General features: G+C 37.4%; 1 protein-coding gene across 1 annotated transcript in view; it reads right to left on the reverse strand.

Moving 5' to 3' along the window:
- Window positions 1–261: 261 nt before the first annotated feature.
- The window catches only part of LOC110098491 (glucose-6-phosphate isomerase 1, chloroplastic-like), a 49,159-nt gene continuing 26,634 nt past the window's right edge, over window positions 262–22,786 (reverse strand). Inside the window, exon 6 of the mRNA XM_020825341.2 lies at window positions 262–674. Coding sequence (XP_020681000.1) covers window positions 540–674 — 135 coding nt within the window. The 3' untranslated portion in view covers window positions 262–539. The remainder of the gene's footprint in view (window positions 675–22,786) is intronic.

Here is a 22,786-nt window from a genome sequence, read left to right on the forward strand (position 1 = left end):
ACATAGAATAATAAGATATAATTTATGCTTCAGATAGCTTTCTCATTGTTTTTTAAAGTAGCTTTCTAATACAAAAATTAAAATTTTTGTACTATAAAGATTCTTTAAGAAACAGAAAGAAAGTAGTGCCAAACAAAACCTTAATCTTGTTTGAGCTCTATATGATAATTGGACCCTTATTAATTATCATAAATTTTAATGACATTTATTATCATATACATCAAAACAAATTGTTATTGTAGATGACAAATCAACAGTAAATTAATTTTCAGGGCACAATACCCAACAGAAATAGCATTCCATTATAATAAAACAGTGTACGATTACTAACAATATCCATGAATAAAAACATAGTATATATATTTTTCTTTTGATAATTAAAGACTTGCAAAGATCTCCGGACAAGTAAAATAAACAAGCATGAGCTGTAACTTTATTCTTCCAAATCCTCAAAGGGTGAAGACAACATCTCCCAATTATTCTAAGAAAATAGTTACTTATGACAACATTCGTGAAGCTGTATATCAGCGAAGAAAGCTTTAGGAAAACAACTCATCCACATTGCATTCGACAAGGAAGACCTTAATGCTTCGAGGCGACCCACAGTTGCCTTCAGCTATTATAGCTCTGTCGTTAGCTGCCATGTGTGCAATTATCTTGTATATCATTTCAATCTGCAAAGTTAAAATATGATGAATGCAGCCAAACAGATCAGATTCTGATATAAGATGCAACCAATGGTTGTTTTAAAATAGCAACTGTTTTGATTTCATTCCCTTTTTTTCTGAAAATGAAATCATAAATTTGAAGGGTTTTAGAGTTCAAAGTTCATAATTTCTAATTAATCCAACGTAGAGGTAAAATTTAATCGATTTCATTTTTTCTAAAGGACCATTTCAACAATGGCTAAGGATATTAAAGTTGCAATCAGATGAATCAATCTTAAAATAATCTTATGTTTCAGCAAAACTAATGTTCTATAAAGCGTCTTGCAAACCCAGCTTAGATAAGATAACTTTGATCACTTTTCAAGAGATAATCGCATCTCACTGCAACCTCATTGTCGATTATCCCATGACATGCCCGAGCTATGAAATGAAACATGATGTGTACTGATGGACCATAGGAGCAGCATTGCTTCAATTCGAATGCAGGATCAAAGCTGAGGTTGTTTTTTCAAGAGATCTGAAATGCATGACTTATATCCCACTATAGGAAAAAAAAAATAACAAATATTATTGCTTAAATGTTTAATTCTTATTTGGTTATCAATAATGGCATATTCCTATTGATGCATTAATATTATATAGTTACATGAGCTTGGGTTATAAGAAAATATTGTATATTTCCAATTTTATATAGTTCAGTAACTATATAATATTATATAGTTCCAATATTAATATTAATGCATCAATAAGTAACTATATAATATTAATGCTTGGAATTAAACATTTCAGTAACTATATAATATTATATAGTTCCGATTTAAAATCCTCGAAGTGGGATAGATTTAAAATTGGAACCTGATTATTTAACTCATGTTGTAGTATTAAGAAAGACTAAAACCAACTAAATAATAAATGGCTAGATTTTTTTTTTTTAATTAAAAAAAACTATATGACTAAACTTACCCATTGACTAGACAAGTTGCTCGGTTTATATATATATATATATATATTAAAAAAATAACAATTGCTGCAGGCCGTTTTTAAGAAAATAAATAAATAATTTAAATGAGCAAACTTGCACAGTGACTAGGTGAGTTGCTCAGTTAAAAAAAATGCTTAAATTCCACGTTACCAAAATAGCTATTTCTTAAATCCATTACAGAAATTATTGCAAGGAAAAAAAAAATCATTCTTATATGAAATAACATAGGTTTATAAGACATTTTCAAATGCATTATCAATAACAACTTGAATCACACAATGTGAACCAATAAACTCGATGTAACTTGTAAAATAGTTTGAACATCTTCATAACATTCTTTGAGAATGAACAAACATCTATTGATTCTATGAATGCAGTGCCTCTTGGACAATTCCTAAGAATATTAATTATTTTTTTCCCATTCCTCGATGTCCATCCATCCTCCGTGAAAGAACAACCGTATCATACTCAATCTTCTTAATGACATCGTAATAGTTCATATGTATGCACAATCTTTTTATTCAAACAAGTAACCCTGTACCTCATGATAGCTACAGGTTTCATCCTTGGTCTAAATTGTCCAAATGCCTCGACCACAACAAGAAAGTTGTCATATTTCACTATATTGAATGGAATCCCAAAATTATACATCCATCTACAGAACCCTTGAATTGCCCTACACCTCATTTCCTTTTTAACAACATTCATCTCTTCGTTAAATGGACATTTTTTCTGCTTCACCATGTCATCAGGATTTGCAAGATAGATAGAAATAGTAATATGATGCAAAGCACATAGCTATAGAATTTCATGTTGGATATTTTGTGTATGAAAAGATCAGACCTATGAAAGATGTAAGCAGATATGAAAATGAAGAAAAGTTGATGCTTAGGTATATTGGACTATTTGAGATTATTGAAAGAATTGGAAAGTCTTCTTGAAATTACAATTAACAAAGCATATATTTGACATTAAAATATATTTTATGTATCATCTCTGAGGAAATGAGTATCTGATTATGAGAATTAAGTAGCTGCACATAAAGTTGAGGTACATCTGAATTTGAGATACATAGAAGAACTAAAAAGAATTTTGGCATAAGATGTTAGAAGATTAAGTAATAAACATATCACAATGGTTAATGAATAGTGGAAGCACAAAACATAAAAAAAAAGTCATTTGGGAGAATATAAGAGCAATATATCAAATGGATGGTGGACAAGATCCTTATAAAGTAAAAGGGGAGGAACAATGAGATATATGTAGAAGATCTATCAGTGAAAAGCAAATCGCCCAACCAATACACCAAAGATCTAAAAGATACAATTGTCACCCTCAAGAGGTACAACAAGCAAGTGAATCCACTAAGTATATTTTTGACGCAAGTTCGAAATATTTCATGGGCTTCCCCCTCACCCTATAAAGCATCAAAATGAACCCTGACAAGGTGAACTCGATGGTAGATTGCCTAGCATAGCAAAAGGTGCAGTGACTTACTAAGCGAGTCATTAAGCTCAATCATTTCATCTCTCAACTCGGAGAAATGTGCTTGCCAATCTTTAAGATCCTCAATAATGAAAAATAGTTCTCTTGAGGCGAGGACTGTAAAGTCACCTTTCAACAGCTAAAGCTTTTTCTCTCCTCGCCACCCCAACTCTAAAGCCCAATTCTAGGAGAGGATTTTCTATTGTATTTAGGGCTAGGATGCCATTAACAACGTACTTGTTAGAGAAGAGGGTAAGAAGCAATGACTAGTGTACAATGTGAGCATGACAGTCAAAGGTGCAAAACAAAGTTATTCAATCATAGAGAGGTTCGCATGGGCACTGGTGACTTGGGTGAAGCAACTGTGAACATACTTCCAAGAACACAAAATTCATGTGGTGACTGATCACCCATTGAAGGCAATACTTGCTAAACCTGACCACTAAGGAAGAATACTCAAATGGTCAGTGAACCAGAGCAACTTATAAATAACCAACTCAACAAGGACAACCATCAAGGCCTAAACACTTGCTGACTTCCTAGTCAACTTCAATAGTCAAAGTGACAAGTTAGAGGCGGCATCACTATTGCGACACTAGACTTTCTATGCCGACGGATGCTCAAACAAGCAAGGCGTTGGCGTGGGTATAGCTCTAATGAATCCCATATGGCTCATTATCATGAATGTAACTAGTATAAAATTCAAAGTTACAAATAATGAAGCTAAATATGAAGCCCTAATCATTACTTACAACTCACCGCAAGATTGGTAGCGACTCAAAAAAAAAAATAATAATAATAATAAAAGATTGGTAGCAACTCCAAAAAAAAAGGAATGGTAGCGACTCAAATGATTGTGTCCTCTGGCTTAAAAATTAATAGTGAATCATAAAAATGAAGAGTATGAAGAAAGAGGGTGAGCTGCTCTTGAAGTACCTTTTTATGGTAAAGGAAGAAATTAATAAGCTGGAGTACTTCAAAATAACTCAAATTCTCAGAGTAGAACTACTTGCCGACCTCCTCTCGAAACAAGTGAACCCTGATGGATGACCAGTAGTGAAGATCATGTGGCCTACGCTTGAAAAAAAAATCATCCAATTGAGGGTTAGTCAGTCGGTAAGGTGGATAGATCCAATCATGGTGTACTTGAAGACAAGGGTGATAAACATAGTGGTAGTCCACTCCAGCGAATTTGATAGTCACTCTGGAGAAAGAATATTCACCCATAGAATTTTAAGGTGGGGCTACTTCTGGCCAACCCATAGGAAATATGCAAAAGAATTCTTAAGAAGATGCCTCCAATATAAAATATTCGCCCCTATGCATTTACAACTCCATCACAAGATGAAGCCCATGGCCATTTGTAGTTTAGAAAATTGTCCTTCTTAGACCATTCCCACTTTTCACTGGGTAGAGGAAGTTCCTATTGGTCATGGTAGACTACTTCACTAAGTGTATTGAAGCCAACACACTCGCCAAGACAAGCTTCACAATTGTTAGAAATTTCATATGGACTAACATCATTTGCAGATATGATGTGCCACTCACCATCATCACAGAAAATGAGGCATAGTTCTCCAACAAAAGCTTAAAGCAATTCTTTCAATTATATGGACTTTGCCTGAAATTTACCTTAGTCTACCACCCACAAACTAATGGGCAAGTCAAAGGAGCCAATCAACAAATAGAGCTTGAACCTTTTGAGGAAGATGGTACAAGTAGCAAAAGGTGAGTGCATAGAGGCACTTCCTTTAGTTTATAGGCGGTAAGGATGAGTCCTTCTTCATCCACTAGTCAAACATCTTTCTCACTCTCCCATAGGGTCAATGCATTGCTACCTGTCAAGCTCAAATTGTACAACTAAAGAGTAGTCGCCGCTGCCAATCATAAAGAGAGCAAACTTGATGAGTGGGAGGCGAGAGCTTGGAAATAGCATCCGACCTTTTGGAGAAAGTCAAGACACAAGCAGCCATCTGGCAAGAAGTGGAGAAAAGAATGACCAAGTACTACAACTTGACGACCTGTTTCTAAGAAAAATAGATGCTACTACTCTCGATTTTGTACTCGACAAGTTGGTGACAACGTGGGAAAGTCCCTACATCATTAAGAGACAAGTCGGACTAGGAGCTAACCGATTACAGACACTCTAGAAAGAAAGTACCAAGGACTTAGAGTTCCAACAACCTCAAGATTTTTCACACATAGGAGAGTCCTCATACTTGTATTTCTTATTTATCAATTCCTATTAAGTGCAATGAGAAAAGCCCCATCTCTCCCATGTCATTTTCTCTTACTATTTCTGAATGAGCGACTTATAGTATAAGAAAGCCAAAAACAATAGAAATTCATAATTATTTAATGTAAATGCTCTGGGAACTTGCATACCCTTCTATCAATAAAAGAGTTTGCCCATGCAGTTTAATTGCCCTACAAACACAAAACTCATATAAGCGAGTTAAGTAATCAAGTATCGTCCAAGGTGCACTTGCACCACCTAACTATTGGGCGACTCGGCTCAAACCTAGGCGAACATCTAAAAGTTGGATTAACAACTAACTAGCCACAAGTACCCAGCTTTGCAATAGCAGAATGCGACAAATAAATATTTGTGATAGTCGAGTTCTCATCCTAAGTTCAAGTTAAAAGTGACTAAGAATACGCTCTGTAGAAAAGCAACACACCCTAGGCATAAATACCTGCAAGAGAGCTAAAGCCCTAATGATAAGGAAAGTCTTTGCTCATGCAAGGTCACCTCCCTATTTCCTAGTGAGTCACTCTGGTGAGGCACGTTTAAATTCCACAATTAACCTAGCGGGAGCTAGCTCAATATGCAATAAAAAAGATATAATCAGATAAAATAAAGGAAAATGGAAAGGGATGGAAATTAGCCCGATAAAATAATGTCAACATATGTCAAAAATCGAATGTGGCTAACTCATCGCATTCATCAAAAGAATCTATCATCAACCACTTAGTCTTCAAAATTCCACATCAAACCACCAAATCCTATAGGTCGACTCCCCCATTTACAACAAAATCTGCAATGAGTAACACGCAAGTCCCATATAGCCAGCGAGTTTAAGTGATTACTTCTACAAAGATTGCAAAGTCTAGCAAAAGGCCCATTAAAGGAGAAGGAAAGTTCAACACAAACCAATGAGTAGCCCTATCTGCTAACTCCCCACTTTGAGAAAAGATCCACAATGTGTAGCGTGCGAATCTCTTATAGTTGGCAAGTGCAAGTCTTTACGCCCACAAAGACCGCAAAGGTTGACATAATAAAGGATCCACAATAAGTAGCACATGAGTCTGATATAACTTGCAAGTCTAGGTATTTACCCTCATGAAGACTTAACATTAGGTGCAAGGCACATAACCTACCTAAGGCGATGTCACACCAATGTCTAATAAGCAAACTCAACCAACATAGCTCACAGAAAAAATTTAGCCGACTCACTCATTCATAGATAAGAAACATAGATAAGAAACAAAATCCTATAGTATCGATCATATCCTTTTGTCAAGTCAGAAGGTCATATTATTTTTTTAAGAGATTTTATGTTACCATCATTTCTCATGAACTCGCTAAAGAATATTCACTGATGCATCGCACACATTGCTGAGTTCGGTATTGAATATGTGTTTGCATAAAGTTTAGTTGTGTTAACCCTCTCGGCAAGACCAGGTATAATTATATTTCTTTGTATTAAAAAGTTTGAACATTTTTCATATTATGTCAAGCTCAGGTACAATCAATCTAAATGACAAGTTTTCACTCATTCTGGTGCCGAACTCAAGTTTGGTGAGTCATGCCATTACTAACGTCAAGTTTCCTTTAATATGTTCATTCATTATTTTTTGTCAAACTAGTTTATTAATCAATTAGCCGTCAAGCTATTTAAATTTTTTTAATAATAAGCAGCGCTTGCCAAGTTAAGGGTCTTGACGAGTTAACTATTCATTACGCTAAACACCAAGTTCATTTTTTAACCATGAGTCTGAGTGTAATACCCAAAATGTCCAAAATAAATGTTAGCAAGAACATTTCCCAAAATCATTCCCTATTTTATCACTCATATGAAAAATGTTAACCTTATGTTCATCAAATTGTAATTTCCATTTTGATCCACGTGATATAGAAATATTTTCATTAAATGAATTTTTACTATAGCAACATTTCTATGTTCATTGACTAGCTGTTAAACATATCTGACATTTCATTAAATGCATTTTATTATAGAAGAATTTTGTTTACCACTTAAACTTGCATGTAGTGGCTGATCTGAAATCCTACAGCTGGCATTAAGGGAATAGGTTAGAGTGGGAAAACAGTAGTATATTGTATGCAGGTATGAGTTTAAAAAAAAAAAAAGAATATTTCCTTCATCTCATGTCTTCCCCACCCGCCATTCTCTGTGGAGTTTAAAGCAGCGGGTTGTGTGAGCTGATGCCGTGAGGACTATTGGATAGAAAAGGTTGCTGCATATTGCTGAAATATCCATTATTAGGAATGGTTAAAATCAGGTAAGTAATAAATCCAAGGCTGTAGGGTTTGTTGAATTCAATATTTAATGGTATTTGATGGCCTTAATGCTGCTGAATTCAGCACTGAATTCAACAAGGAAATAAAATTCATCAAGGAAACAAAGACTATGGTTGTATAGGGCTGATGCAATGTTTATTGAATTTAATGTTTGCTGAATTTAGGAAATAGGTAAGTAAGGACTGCTGCTTCTAGTTAATGAAAAAGTCAGAAAACAGTAAGGAAAAACAAGGGGCTGAATTTTGAAAGGAGAGGGTTGTTGCAAAAAACAATAAAGCAGAAAATAGTAAATAAAAGTAGAGGAGTTTTGGAAGAAAGGAAAGGGAATTTGAATGGAATGAAGAAGAGAACAATTGAAGTGGTGTACAAAAGGAAAGAAAATATGATGTAGAAGAATGAATTCCGAGTGAGGTGAGATAACAAAACAATGCATAGAATATAGTAGTAGTTTTATTTCAATTTATTCATGCAATTTGTGACTATAACACAGTTTTCAATTGTTCAAAATTAAATGGAATTAGAAAGATGATTTAAGTCATATGATTAGCCCGCATAAGTAAAGGCAAAAGACCTGATGAGGTAAGCTTATACTCTCAATTCTAAAAGTTGGAACTTTAGACCTAACCTTGAATGAGAGAAAAACTTCTAATTCTAAAAGTTGAGAATCTGAACTAAACCTTGAATTGGAAAGCTGAAAGAGTGAGAAAGCTTATAGTCATCAACTCATCATACGACTTGTCTAGAAGTGTGGAACAGTTAACATGATAGAAAGTAATGTTATGCATTTCTTATAATAAGATGGAATCACAATTTAATTTTAAATTAATTGTTAATAATGTTATTATTGACAAATTATTATTATTGTTATTTCTTATACATTGTTTATGTATTTCGTTAACTCCTTAACAGTTATTGTACTACAGGAAAGGGCAAGGAGTCAATAGGGCACTAGACGAAATTGGGTAACTGTTCTTTTTGGTGTATATACATTTTGAGTGTACAAAGAGATATGAGTGATAGTTGTATAGATTTTTTAGTAAGTAAATTTTAAAGGATTTAGTAAAGCTCTGTATTTTATTTGAGATTTGTATTTTATCTGAGGTGTATTATATATGTTTTCTATTATGAAAAATTTGATGTGATATTATTAGAGGATATTTTGAATAAACTACTTTTTAATTATCTAATTCTAATATTAGTGATTTATAATGGGGGTAAGTAAGAAGGTCTATTCAAAATCTACTTCTATGTTACACTCTAAATTGACTGTAGGAGTTTAAAATGGAGTGTGACACTAAGTTTATGCGAGTAATTAACTATAGAGATTTTTTCTATGAAGTAATTTACATGAGAGTACCCTTACACGCCATTATTGTCATTTTATATTCATATTTGACTGAGTTCCTTAGCATACTACTATTGACCTATATGGACAAGTGCCTGTTAACCACCGGATACAGAGCCAAAACCCAGCCTGAAATTCGGTAAAAACGCAGAAATCCCGCTGATTTACTGTACCATTCAGCGCCGTTCCGGGACTCCTGCTCAAATCTCGCGGCAGCCCCTCGAATACTGCTATCCAACGCCTTTAAAAGCAAGCCCAAGCCCTCAAGCTTTCGCTGCTCTTCTCTCGTTCGCGAATCCCACGATCGAATGCCTCTGCTTCCTGAGCTCTTCCTCCTCTCCTCCTAGTCCGACCACAGCTCCGACCTCCTCCCTCCTTTCCCGTCACTGTGTCGACCCCAAGCCGCAGAGAGAGAGAGAGAGAGAGAGAGAGAGAGAGAGAGAGAGAGAGAGAGAGACACTGCTTTTCTTAGCGTGGTGGGAAAGGCCCAGTTTTCCGTAGTTTTCCCCTAAACGGGGGAGACGCCGGAAGGCTGCCGAAATTTCGGGTGAAATATTGCTACATTTGGATCTCATTTGAACTCAAGAGAACAATTTGAGACTTGGACTTGATTGCACTCGAATGACATGCAAGAACAATGGTGAACTCGGACTTGTGGACTTTAATGCAATAAAGCTCAAATCTAAAAACAAATCCAAGCTTAATTAAAATCACAAGGACTTCAATGAAAACTTGGAATAAAGATACAAGTTGACCACTTGGAATTGTACTCAGAGCTTGAACCAAGTTGACAGCACTTGAACTTGAACTTCAAATGAAATTGAACTGGACTCAAGCAAGAACTTGAACGAATCTGCAAAGACTTCAGAAGACAGTGAGCTTTGACATTGAACTAAATTTTGTGGATATAGAACTTGGACTCGGACTTGTGAATCTTTGAACTTGAGAAGACAATGGACTTGTGGACTTGATTCAATTGACTTAAGTGAACCTAAACTCAAATAAGCTTGAAAGCATAAAATTTGAACTTACATTTGATTTGAAAATCAAATGAGAAGAACAAAGAGCTTAACTTGAACAATTTGAGTAAGGGCTTAGACTTGTCACATGAACAAATGAGAGTAAACTTGAATATGGACCGAAGTTGATAAAAAACTCAAACAACAGGGGACATGCATTTGAACTTGGTTTAAACCAAGTGAGAGGGACTTTTGAACCTGCAAATGACACATTATAACTACAAAGACTTGAACTCATATTGAACTTGAATTCAAATCTAGATTTGAAATACAACAAATGCAAACTCAATTTGAATTTGAGTATAATCAAGGTGAACAAGTTATAAGAAATTTGAATTCAAGATGAGCTTAATTTGAGGAGCAATCCCATCATACAAGATTTGAGTCATCCTTTTATGACAATGAAAGACTTACAAAGTCAATATGACCTAACTATGTGCAAACGATCAAATGAGCATTGATAAAGAAATCCTTGCATACTACTTGATTACAATCACACAACGACATATATTGGACAAGGAAAATTCTTTCATCCAGTAGCAACAATCAAGATAAGAATACAATTCTACTACGAATAGTGGCATGAGATCTCCAGTGTACTCATCCGTTATATTTGCAAAGTAGCAATAATTTCAGGAAAGGGGATATTCATGAATAACATAAGAAATGACATGTAACAAATGCAGCAGTTGTCCAATTTACATCATAGTAAGATAATGATGATCTTTAGGATAGTCATGCAGGAAGATGTAGTGACCCCTACTACATCTACTTGTAAGCATTAACAGAGGGTTTGTACCAAACACACCAGTCTACTTGTACATAACGATGGTGGATGAGATGCAAAAGCAATAATCTCCTTGCAACCAACATCAAATGTCTTCCGACTACAAGCAGTGACAAACGACATGTAATGATTTGCAAATCAAAACACATGAAGAGATCGTCAATGAATGTGGTTCAACCGACAACTAATATCAAGTTACAAATAAGAATATTGGTTTGCATAATAAGCAATAATGAATGGTATGCTGTATGAATGAGGAATCCTCTGTAAGCATGAACATGTAACATGTCATTTTCATATGGAAGCTGAGGGTCATAAGAAATGCTGAAAGACAATAATGATGACGAGTTCTTACAAGCTACCGTAGGAGACCTATTACACACACAATCTACAAATGAATACGAAAGGACTATAACAGATATCAACATCTGAAAGCACAAGGCAGGAGATTAATTAGTGCACTATGACCCGCCTACAAAAATCAATAAATAGTGCACGACAGTCTACCTGTACGAAGCAGCAAACAATTCTATTCAGAAGCTGCTACGCCACGCCACCGGATCTGCAACTTCCATACAAGCAGACAGAAGGCGTATATTCTAAGAATACACCCGCACATGCACAATAGTTTCTATACACATAGGCACACTAAAAGGGGTAAAAGTAACCAAGAACATGCATGGGCCCCGGCGAGCGTGTTATTGGTACACACGTGACTTCTAGGGATGCTGCGCGGGTTGACAATTGAATTCAGGTTCGAAACTGATTCTTCTATACGGGTCAATAGAAGTCGACAGGGTTCGAACTATTAAACAAATATAAAGTTGTGGCGACCGGTATATTTTCTTTAAAATATTCATATTAGGCCTTTAAGGCCTACAACAATACGAATTCACTATCAAGGGCATAAAGCCTACGAAACCCGATCCTCAGTCAATAGCTCGACTGAGTTGATAAGGTTCAAGCTACAAATAGAAATGACCCCGAACACCCCGATGATGGCCGTGTTGAATGTTTATCTCAACCGGAGGGGTTCACAAACATTTCAAATGACTCTCAAATATCCAAATGTCTTCCAAGCTCCATCCAAAAACCCAAAAACTCCACAAAAATCTCAAAAAACCCAAAATCCCAAAAATATTCAAAATTAAAAAAAAAATTAAAATTTAAATAAATTCATCAAAAACTTAAAGCAAAATTCATCCACCCTCCGCAACAGTTTATCAGGGTGGACAAATTAAAATTTACCTCAGCTTACAAAAAAGCTAAATGCCTAGTCGAAAATATTACTAGGATTCATTCTCAAAAAGTCTCCTGCCAGTAAGGTCGTGGTACGTGTCCTCTAACTGGCGGTTTGCCGCCAAATGGCACCGCAGGATAAACGGTCATGACCCGGGGCCCTCTGAACCGAGTGGTTTTGCCGCCAAATGGCACCACGAAATACTGGTTATGGCTAGCGCTGTTATGCTCGTTATTTGCATCAAATTCTTGAGATGTGAATCAATAGGATATAATTGATAGGGCACAAAGCTCTCTGCAAGCTAAGGTGGATTCAAATTTGTCCCCTTAGACAGACATTCATCCCAGGTCTACAAGGTCCCCTTGGACGAAGCAACCCATGACTACCGACAAGGATCCTTCTGTCAGGTTGGGTCGACTACCTCCTCTGACTAAGTACACCAGGGACCACGATGGCCCGGGACGACGGAGCCATGGGATCTTGATCGGGTCTATCATCCATTCCTCCACCATCCGCTTCAAGTGCACGATGGTGAAATTTCTATTTTAAATATCAAACTTTTCAAACCTTTTCCAAATATCCAAATTCCAACCAATTTCCAAGTTCCATACTTATTGCTGCTACTATATGCCAGATACCACGTACTTATACATATCTGATTGACGACTAGCCTTAATCGAAAGTTCTCTCTCGTGATCGGGAGGGGTAATTAATTATAGGGGCTTGCGCCTATAGGAAACCAGAACTCAGATCATAAAGTCCTCACAAAATGAGGGCGAAATCTCTGGGTAGTGTCTTATCTACAAACCCATCTGCCTTCCAAAATTTACCCCGGAACTTATTCAGTTAAAACTCCCTCACCGAATAATAAAAGAAAAAGCGGCGGGGAGGCCGGGGCCGAATTTTCGGAGCCCACAGTGCCATAAATACTACTGCTATCATAAAATACTTAAGAAAAATTATGAGGAAAAGAACAAAGTATGTATGTAAAATAAAAAAAGACAGGAGAAAATCTTCTCTATCATTCAAATGGCAAAAGTTAGATATGCAGTTTCCCCCATGGGTCAAAAAAAAAAAAAACATAAGATGGGCAACTACAACCCCATCAGCAATCACAATTACACCATCACTCTCTTCACCATCAAAGAACTCAAAGAAGATGAAGGGGTCTTAGAACAACGAGTTGACCTCTCCCTTTTAAGCAAACTTCCTTAGGCAATACTCGAAACCTTCTTTAAACCTTTGTCCCAAGATCTCATTGTATTGGCTAGAGTTGAAGAAGGAAACCTATTTGTCCTTGGTCGCCTTTGTAATACCCAAAAGTTACAGGTAAAAATACAACACTTCTATTAATTAATCTATACCTGAAATATTAATTTCTACGAAAATATGTGAAAATTATCACAAAAGTTTCAAGTTTTTATTTTCCCTACAGTTTAAATTCTAATCACTATTAATTTAATTACTGTTAAAAGTAATTGACTTTAATAGTGATTGAACATAAATTATAAGAACTGTTTAATTTAAATGTCTATAGCACTTATTATTATTAATTACTATTAATTAAACATTTGCCCTAATATAGTACTAAATATTAAATTATTAACTAATAGTATTCTACTAATAGCAGTATGTTTAGATTAATTAATATCTTTTCCACTATGTTAAGCATGCAACTGTTGATACAGAATAAGATAGCTGTGAAGGTATTAAGAGTAAGTATTATAACATTGCCCGTGTAAGCCATCTCCCATTCGGTATTCCATTAGCCTAGGTTTCTAATTGCGGGTTCTTTGGGGCGGAAGGGGAGTGGAAGCAGAGTTTTCGGGTTCTGCTAGGTGCTGGAGTTAGGTTAGTGCGGGAGAGCGGTGGAAGCAGGGGTTGCCGTGCATGAAGGGATGTTTATTTGGTGGAAGAAGAGGACGAAGGGAGAAAGGGATATCTGAGGAAAGAAGGAAAAGAGGTAAGATTTTGATTATATTACAGGTTTCAATTTCTTGGCAAAGTTCCTAGTTTAGAGTATATTGATAGGAAACGCTCTTAGAAATAGGAGAAAATCCTATATTAAAGGGTGAAGAGGGATATTCTGCATCTTTATCTTATTTATGTTTAGGATCTTTGATTGATCCTTTTGCTAATCTATTGATTGATCTTGGACCGATAGAGCTTTTGAGTACTCTGACAATAATATTTCTCTACTATATTCTTTCATTTCCATTCTCACACAAGTTCTAGGATACTTGCTCATAGAGTTGACCTGCCAAAAAGGCCAGGTGTCATCCACAAATAATTTTGGATCCAACAAAATGCTCAATTATTAGTTGTAACTTTTTTATAAAATAATAGTAATAAGCAAAACTCGCACATAACTGCGAACTCAATACTGTAAGAAAAAATATTGCCAAAATCAGTTCCTCAAAATTTTTTCGTGTTTATGCTTCATCCCAAACTGTTAGGTAATAATCTCCTTTTTAAAAAAATTTACCTTGTAGGTGTTTCATCCACTATTCTACAAAGCAACACATATTGCAAGTTAAATATTAAGTCATTCAATTTGTATCAATCTCCATGAAAATAATGTGCCGTGGACTGACTGCAAGTTCAGGTAAAATTAAGATCATAAAGTTAGACCGACCCAGGAGAGGCTGGTTCGCAGGCCAGGCAGGAGCCGCCCTCCTTGGGATGGGGTCCACACGTTAAGGAAAAGGGGGGAGGGGGGGGGTTGAACCTAATTTGAATTTGAAGGACTATTTGGACTTTTGGCTTTGCATTATTTGTTTGTAATAGTTATTATCATCCTAGGGTGAGGGTTATATTTAATGTTTGTTGAATTTATGAGTTCTTGAGGTTTGCATGGCTCTAGCTACTGGCTAGGGATTTGAGAGAGCCAGATCTTCCTCTCGAATTGAAGATCCTTTGTATATTGCATGTTTTCTTCTACTTTCACCAATTAGTAAGTTTTCCTATTGATTTGCTAAGGAATTTCTTCTTTGTTCTTGCTAAAATTTCAAATTTCAGCCACTATTTTGGTGATCACAGCACTTGTTTTCTATCAAATTGATAACAAAGCAATTTCTTTGACGGAAAGATAAGTTTTCTTCACTAATTTTTGTGATTGGAACCTAGATACAATTAATGGTAGCAAGGAAGATGGATGGGTTGGAGGGCGAGATGGAACAACTCAAGGCTGGATTAGAGGAAAAATATTTCGGGGTGGAGGGAAGACTCTTGGTGATTAAGAACCGCTTTGGAAACTTTGAAGAGAAGATAAAAAGATGCTTGAGATGCAATCAAAAGCATCGCCAGTGATTCCTAAGGTGGAATCATGAGGAAAGAAGGTACAAGAGAACGGCAATAAATTTGAGTGTTTTCCATCAATGACCTCTGCCAGGAGCCCTGTTGGTGGGCAAGTCAGAGGGTCTATGTTTGAAAGGGAAAGCCCTATCCTGGTTCCAATGGAGGGAGGCAAGGTACCTGATCTACTAATGGAGAAAATTTAAGGAGTGCTTGCTGGAATGTTTCCGAGCCATTTAGGAAAGGAACCTCCACGAGCAGTTCCTTGCCCTAACTCAGGAGTGAATATTTATAGAGTACAAGGAGAAATTTGAGCTGCTATCAGGGAGAAAGAGGGGGATCTCCGAGGAAGGATTTGAGGAAAATTTTATAAAGGGGCTTGGGGAGGACATACTGGTAGTAGGGGTGTCAAAATTTAACACGATCCGAAAACCCGACCCGAACCCGATTAAAAAATATCGGGTTAGGGCCAACTCGTTTGAGAAATGGGTCAGGTTTGGGTTGAGGATACTGACCCGTTTGGAAAATTGGGTCGGGTTCGGGTTGACCCAGTAGCCCGAAACAAACCCGGGTTGACCCGACGTCGTTTGGTTGCGTCAGCAACGTTTGGTCAAGTCTCGTCAGCATCTTCTAGTCGTGTTGGCATCTTCGTTTGATCGAGTCTTGTCAATGTTGTCTGGTTGAGTCTCTGCTCGCTCGTCACCTAGGATTGGATCGAGTCTCAAGTCATCCCGTACTCCTTTGTTTCGTCGTCGAGTCGCTCGTCAGTGTCGTCGCCTCGCCTTGGTTTGCATCGGCATCGTCGTCTTAGTTCGGGTTTCTTGCATGCCCGAAAAGCTCGACCTCTCGCAACCAAAGAGGCTAAGACCAGCCATCGCATGTGCCCTCGGTCCCTCGCGATTCAACGCCATCGTCCCCCTGTCCCGCCGTTGCCTAAAGCAACGTCGCCTGAAGGATGAAGCCAACTCATGCTGTCTTGAGTTTCGGGTCATGTTGGGTTGACATGGACCCGAAGCGAGTCGGGTTCGGGTTGACCCAAATAATGTCGGGTTAGTTCTGGGTTGGACTCGTATCGGACCAGTAACCCAATTTTGACAGCCCTAACTAGTAGAACTTAGGATACTAAGGTCTAGAGGGATGAGAGAAATGATGGAGTTGGCTCAGAGGGTAGAGGAAAAATGTGAGAGGTTGAAGACCATCAAAAGCAATGCCAAGGGAGGGGCCTATCCGAGTACCCCTATAACTCTAGCTCTCAGAACCCAGACAATATTCTTCCAGGGTGAAGTGCCTAGGAAGAAGAGTGGTGGAGTTCACCCAGGGGGGAACTTCAAGCAACTCACAAAAGCAGAGATGCAGGATTAGGTGGGTAGAGGGGTTATGTTTCAGATGTGATGAGAAGTACATGCCGGAGCATAAGTGTAAGGATAGGGCATAAGTGTAAGGATTGAACCCTTCAGGCTCACCGTCTGCGATGATGAGGAACTGAGGAAGGAGATGGGAATGAGGCATATACAGAGGAGGAAAAGTTGCATTTATACATGACTGAGGCCTCCTTGTACTCGATGATGGGGTTCACTCTGAATGACACTATGAAGGTGAGAGGAGAGATGACAAACAAGGAGATAGTGGTGCTGATAGACAATGGGACCACTCACAATTTCATCTCCAACCATGTCGTAGACTAATTGGGGATGAAACTGGTGGATACAGGTTGCTATGGGGTGATGATGGGGGCATGGAAGACGGAGAAAGGTAGAGGAGTGTATAGGGGAGTGATCTTGACTATACAGGGAATCCAGTTGAGGGAGGATTTTATCCTATTAGAGCTGTAGAGCACTGATGTCATTTTGGGGATGAGATTACCATACACCTTGGGGGATACCAAGGTGAGGTGGGGGATGCTGACAATGTAGCAAATGGTGGAAGGGAGGATGATGATGATTAAGAGAGTTGCAGACTCTCCAAAGCCATGGTGTCACTAAAAACTATGGTAAGAACCATATAGGAGGAGAGTGGAGGATTTCTAGTGGAGCTACAGAGTTTGGAGGGGATTATAGGGGAGGAAGGGGGGACATCCCTCATTCAGAAGTGGCAGACATACTTGTTGAGCCAGCATTTCACCATCAAGACCGATCAACGAAGCTTGAAGTACTTACTAGAGTAGAGGATGGTAACCGAGGAGCATGAGAGGTGGCTGTCAAAGTTGCTGGGATATGATTTTGAGATCCTGTATATGTTAGGGTTGAAAAATAAGATGGTTGATGCCTTTTCAAGATACAAGGGGGAGCTCAAAGAGTTAGCCATTTTGATATCGCTGATATTGGATTGGGGGGCTATTAAGGAAGAAAGTGTGCAGGATAAGGTGCTGAGAAGGATCAGAGAGAATATGTTGAAGAAGAGTATAGCCATACAGGTTATTCAATATATATGAGGAGAGACTTCTATACCAGGGAAGGTTTGTGCTACCACAAACCTCAATACATATTCTGCACTTGCTACAGGAGTTCCACAGGAGCGCTATTGGGAGTCACTCTAGTGTACAGAAGATATACAAGAGATTGGATGCTCAATTATATTAGAAGGGGATGCACAAGAATGTAGAGGAGATGGTAGTCAGGTGTGAGATTTGTCATGTGAATAAGTATATGGCTATGGCTCCATATGGGCTACTACAACCTTTAGCCCTCCCAGGCAGAGTGTGGGAAGAGGTCTCTACGAATTTCATAGACGCGCTACTCCGATCAGAGGGGTTCAAAGTTATTCTAGTGGGTGGTGGACAAACTAAGAAAAATATTTTCATTTCATTCCTCTACGACATCCTTATACGGAAGTAACAGTGGCGTCGACTTTCATTGGAGAGGTGGTCAGATTGCATGGGACACCATAGTTTATAGTATCCAATCAAGACAAAGTGTTCCTTAGTCAATTTTGGAGGGAGTTGTTTAGGTTGTAGGGGACTGTGTTAAAGAGGAGCACTGCTTATCACACTTAGATAGTAGACATACGGAGGTGGTCAAGAGGAGCTTGGAGATATACCTTCAATGCTTTATTTCAATGACACCTCGGCTGTGGGCTAAGTGGTTAGCATAGGTAGAGTATTGATACAACACTTCATACCATTCGGTGTCTCAAATGACTCCTTTCAAAGTGTTGTATGCTAGGGATTCGCCTCACTTGGTGCACATTGGGCAGAGTAGACATCAGTTTATTCAGTGGAGTAGTGCTTAGAAGAGTGGGATAAGATATTAGAGGAATTAAAGAGATATCTATTGAGGGCTCAATAGATTATGAAAGGAAAGCTGATGAGCACCGGAAGGATATTCAGTTTGAGGTAGGGGATAAGTTGTATTTGAAACTTCATCCCTACAAGCAAAGTACAGTGGCTAGTAGAAGGATTGAAAAGTTGCCTCCGCGGTACTTTGGCCCTTTTGAGATAGTAAAGAAGATAAGAGTAGTGACATATCGTGTAAAACTCAAAATTTGTCATTTGAGTGCGTCGCACGCATTTCAATGCGCCGCGACGAACTTAAGTGAAATTTCAATGTCGTCTGAATTCGACGAAATAAATTTTATTAAATTCGTCACGAAATTTCAATCAAAACGATATAAAGGACTTGTATCCAATTTTGGACGGATTTGAAATTAAAATTCGCCAAAGAAGTTTAAGTAAAAATTTAACCCTTTATTCCCTCTTTGCCCTTCATATGATAATAGACAAATATTGGGAGGGGGGCACATGCGTCCTTTTTACCTAACAACCATTTTAAAGCCTTAAGGGACCGATTATTTCGGTCCCATGTGCTTTTTTCGGCTGAACCGAAGGAGAAGCGGACGGGAGAGAGGGGGGAGGACGTCGGGAGAGCTTGGGGGAGCGGCGGTCGGTGAGTTTTCCGGCGTGCTTTTGGAAGAAAATCATTGGGGAGGCTTAAGGAAGAAGAGAGGTAAGTGTTTTATGCAAGAAACTTCACTCTTTTATGAGATTTTTCTTGGAGAAATTTATAGGGTTTTACTTTTTGTTGGGTTTTTCTTAGGAGAATGATAGGGCTTGCTTAGGAGCATTTTTCTATGTCATAAGCAAGAAGATTTCTTAAGGAAAACTTAGGTTTCAAACTTAGGGTTTGGGGAAAAACGTTTTTTTTGTTTAGGAATGTTATTAGGAGATGTTTAGAAGCATGATTAAGTAAAAATTTGAATTTTATTTTAAAGATTTTTAAGTTTTCCAAATTAGGGTTTTTCCAAATTTAGTAATTTGGAGCTTGCATGTAATGAATTTTATTCCTAAGGGTCATGGGAGGTTTCTAATGAAGAGAAATTGAAATTTTGAGAAAAAATTTTTTTCCCAATTATTCTTTATGCTTTATTCCGAAATTTTTAATGCCTTATATTTATGTATAAAAAAGGGGAGTATTTTATAAACAATTGGAATGAATTTAGTATAATCTTAGGTTTCCATAATTCAGGTTTTATGTAAAACCAAAAATAATTGATGTAAAAATCAAAATATGTGTGGGTATGAGGATAGGAAGAATATAGGGAGCTTATAAGAAGAAATTAAGAAGTTTATTTTGGCAAGAAATTTATGTTATTTTACTTTCTTTAGGTTTTAACAAGAAGAAGTACAATTAAGGAGGAGGAGGTTGCTTGCATAATATTTTTGAGGTAGGATTCTTTTCCTTACATGACCATATGCCATTTCATGCTTTTATAACCTTTATATGTTAAGTCCTTATGAAATTGATTTATGGAAATGAACACCAGTTAAACATGTACTACATTTACTTCATGTTTATTTCATGATTAAGCTACAAGTCTAAAACACATGTTAAGTTAAACAATCACTTCATGTTTATTTATTTGATATGTTGGATGCATGTCAAACATTAGTTCATTTTTGAAATATATGAAATCATTTGGAAAGGAAAGAAATTATACTCATATGAAAATAATATAGAAATGATTGTGCATGATTGATTTCGGAGTACCAAATACGGTGCAAAAGCACATATGAGCAATACGAGAACAATATGGCCCCTTGGGGCAAAAGAGGAAAAAAAATAAATGGCCAAAAGATGTTTGTGTACCTGATCAGTACACTCCTGGTACTCCGGTACGGTTGTATATGATAAATAAGTAAACATATGAGATGACATTCATTACATATATATATATGGGTTTACTTACAGTCGTCGTACCCCGGGTGACAGGTTCTTATATTGTTTTCCTAGTTGTAGTTAATTTTCTTTTGGGGGTTTTGTCATAGCATGAATAGTTAAATGTTATAGCCACCTTGTATATATGAACTCTCTTTTGAAATGAAATGAAATGTTTAGAGGCGCTTTTATGTTCATATTAAAGTTATTTTATAAATTTTTATATACATGCAATGATTATTGAACTGTTATGAACGTCATATTCCGTTCCCGCCTCGTTTATACGAGCTAACCGGGCCGGGTCATGACATATCGACTGAAGCTACCCCCGACTGCAACCATACTGTTGCAAATTCGATTTTATGGATTATGTTTTGATGATTAGCAAACACTCTTGCTTCTTTTTGACTGCCTTTTACTACTGACATTTTCAGGATTCAAAGATCGGACGGAAAACGGAATCAGCTCAAGACTGGGTAGATTAGGGTTGAGTCAGTTTGTAATTTTCTTTTTTTTTCTTTCTTGAGTCAATTGTAAATATTTGAAATGACTGATGTTATGTAACCCTACACACACACTTGAGAGATTTAGAATTTCTGTTTTTACCAACATCGTCCCGGACGATATTTACATCGGCCTGGACGATCGAGATTTTAAACAGAAGTTTTAATCAGGATTTCTTAGTTAAGGCAGCCGTAATTAACCGATCATCCTAGACAATACATTTATCGGACAGGACGATAGGCTCAAAACAGAAAGAAATAGTCGCCATAATCAATTTAGGTATTCTGTATTTTTGGAAATCGGTCAGGACGATTGTGAGCTCGGCCTGGATGATATGGCACAAATATGCCTAAATTGATCCGGCAATCAAGGAAGCAATTAAGGATAAATTGATATGATCACATCATCCTGGACGATCGTGGGATCGGTCGAGACGATATATTCAAAAACCCTTAGTTGCTCCTGGACGATAAATATCTGCCAGCATAAATTCAGGGCGATGCTTTGGATGATTTTCCTCTGATTTGAACTGATCGTCCAGGACGATCAAGCCAATTTTCAATCGTCCAGTTCATTTTCAGAGCGATGTTCTGGCCGATCATCTGAGATTTGAACTGATCGTACAGGACAATATTATTATCGTCCTGGATGATAAAGTCTGCAACTTGCATTTATTGAGCTCCTTTGAAGCTCTTCTATTTAAGAGCAATTGTTCAACGCTTTTGAACATCCTTGGCTGCTATCCTGACCTGAGAAAACCTAAAGGAGAGAGAGAGAGGGAGAAAGAGAGAGAGAGGATCTTGTGAGGGGGAGCTTGTGAGGGAGTTCACAAGTGCTCAAAGCATTGTTCCACTTCTTCTTCCCTAGAGTCTCTTGTCCTTGGAGGGGTTGGGAGAGGTAAGCTTCAGCGATTGATCGAGGTTCTCTGCCTTCTTCAGGAGGAAGCAAAAGGAGTTGGGTTCTCTTCCTTGCCGGGGTGGCAAAAAGGAGGTGTTTGTAAGGGCTTCTCTGCCTAGCTGTGAGGGCTAAAGGAGAGTCACGATTGTAGTGCAATACTCGGAGGGCGCCTCCGGAGAGTGAACGTAGGTCGAGTTGACCGAACCACTATAAACCCTTGTGTTCTTGTTGTTACTGCTTCCACATTTAAATTTCCGCATTTATTTTTCTGTGATGATTTTAGTTTGTGATATTTGTTCTTGGTTTTAAAGAATTTTTTAAAATACAAATTCACCCCCCCTCTTGGTTAACCTTGGGCTGGTTCATAGAGCTTAACATCCCTAACGAACTTTCAAGTGGTATCAGAGCGGGATTCATAAAAACTGAGTTTGAAAACTTTTTGAGTTTTGATCCATGACTAACTTTGGGAATCGTAATATAACTGAAGGATATTCTATTACACGACCTCCTTTGTTTGACAACCTTCCTTTTTGATTTTTGTAAAACCCGCATGTCTACTTTTCTGCAATCAACTGATTATCGCATGTGGATGCTTATTAAAGAAGAATATTCTCCACCTTCTCATGAAATTAACGGAATTAAAACTGAAGTTGCCTTTACTGAATGGACTTCCGATGAAAGAGATTTAGCTCAATTGAAGCGAAGTGTTTGAACTATTTTTTCTGTGCTTTAAAGTCTGAGGATTACATGCGTGTTTCTACTTACTCTACTGGAAAAGATATTTGGGATAGGTTGTGCATTACTTATGAAGGAACCAATGAAGTGAAACAATCTCGTTTGAATATTCTCTTTCATGATTACGAACTTTTTCG

Source organism: Dendrobium catenatum, unplaced genomic scaffold (assembly GCF_001605985.2).
Source record: "Dendrobium catenatum unplaced genomic scaffold, ASM160598v2 fragScaff_scaffold_1493, whole genome shotgun sequence".
NCBI lineage: Eukaryota > Viridiplantae > Streptophyta > Magnoliopsida > Asparagales > Orchidaceae > Dendrobium > Dendrobium catenatum.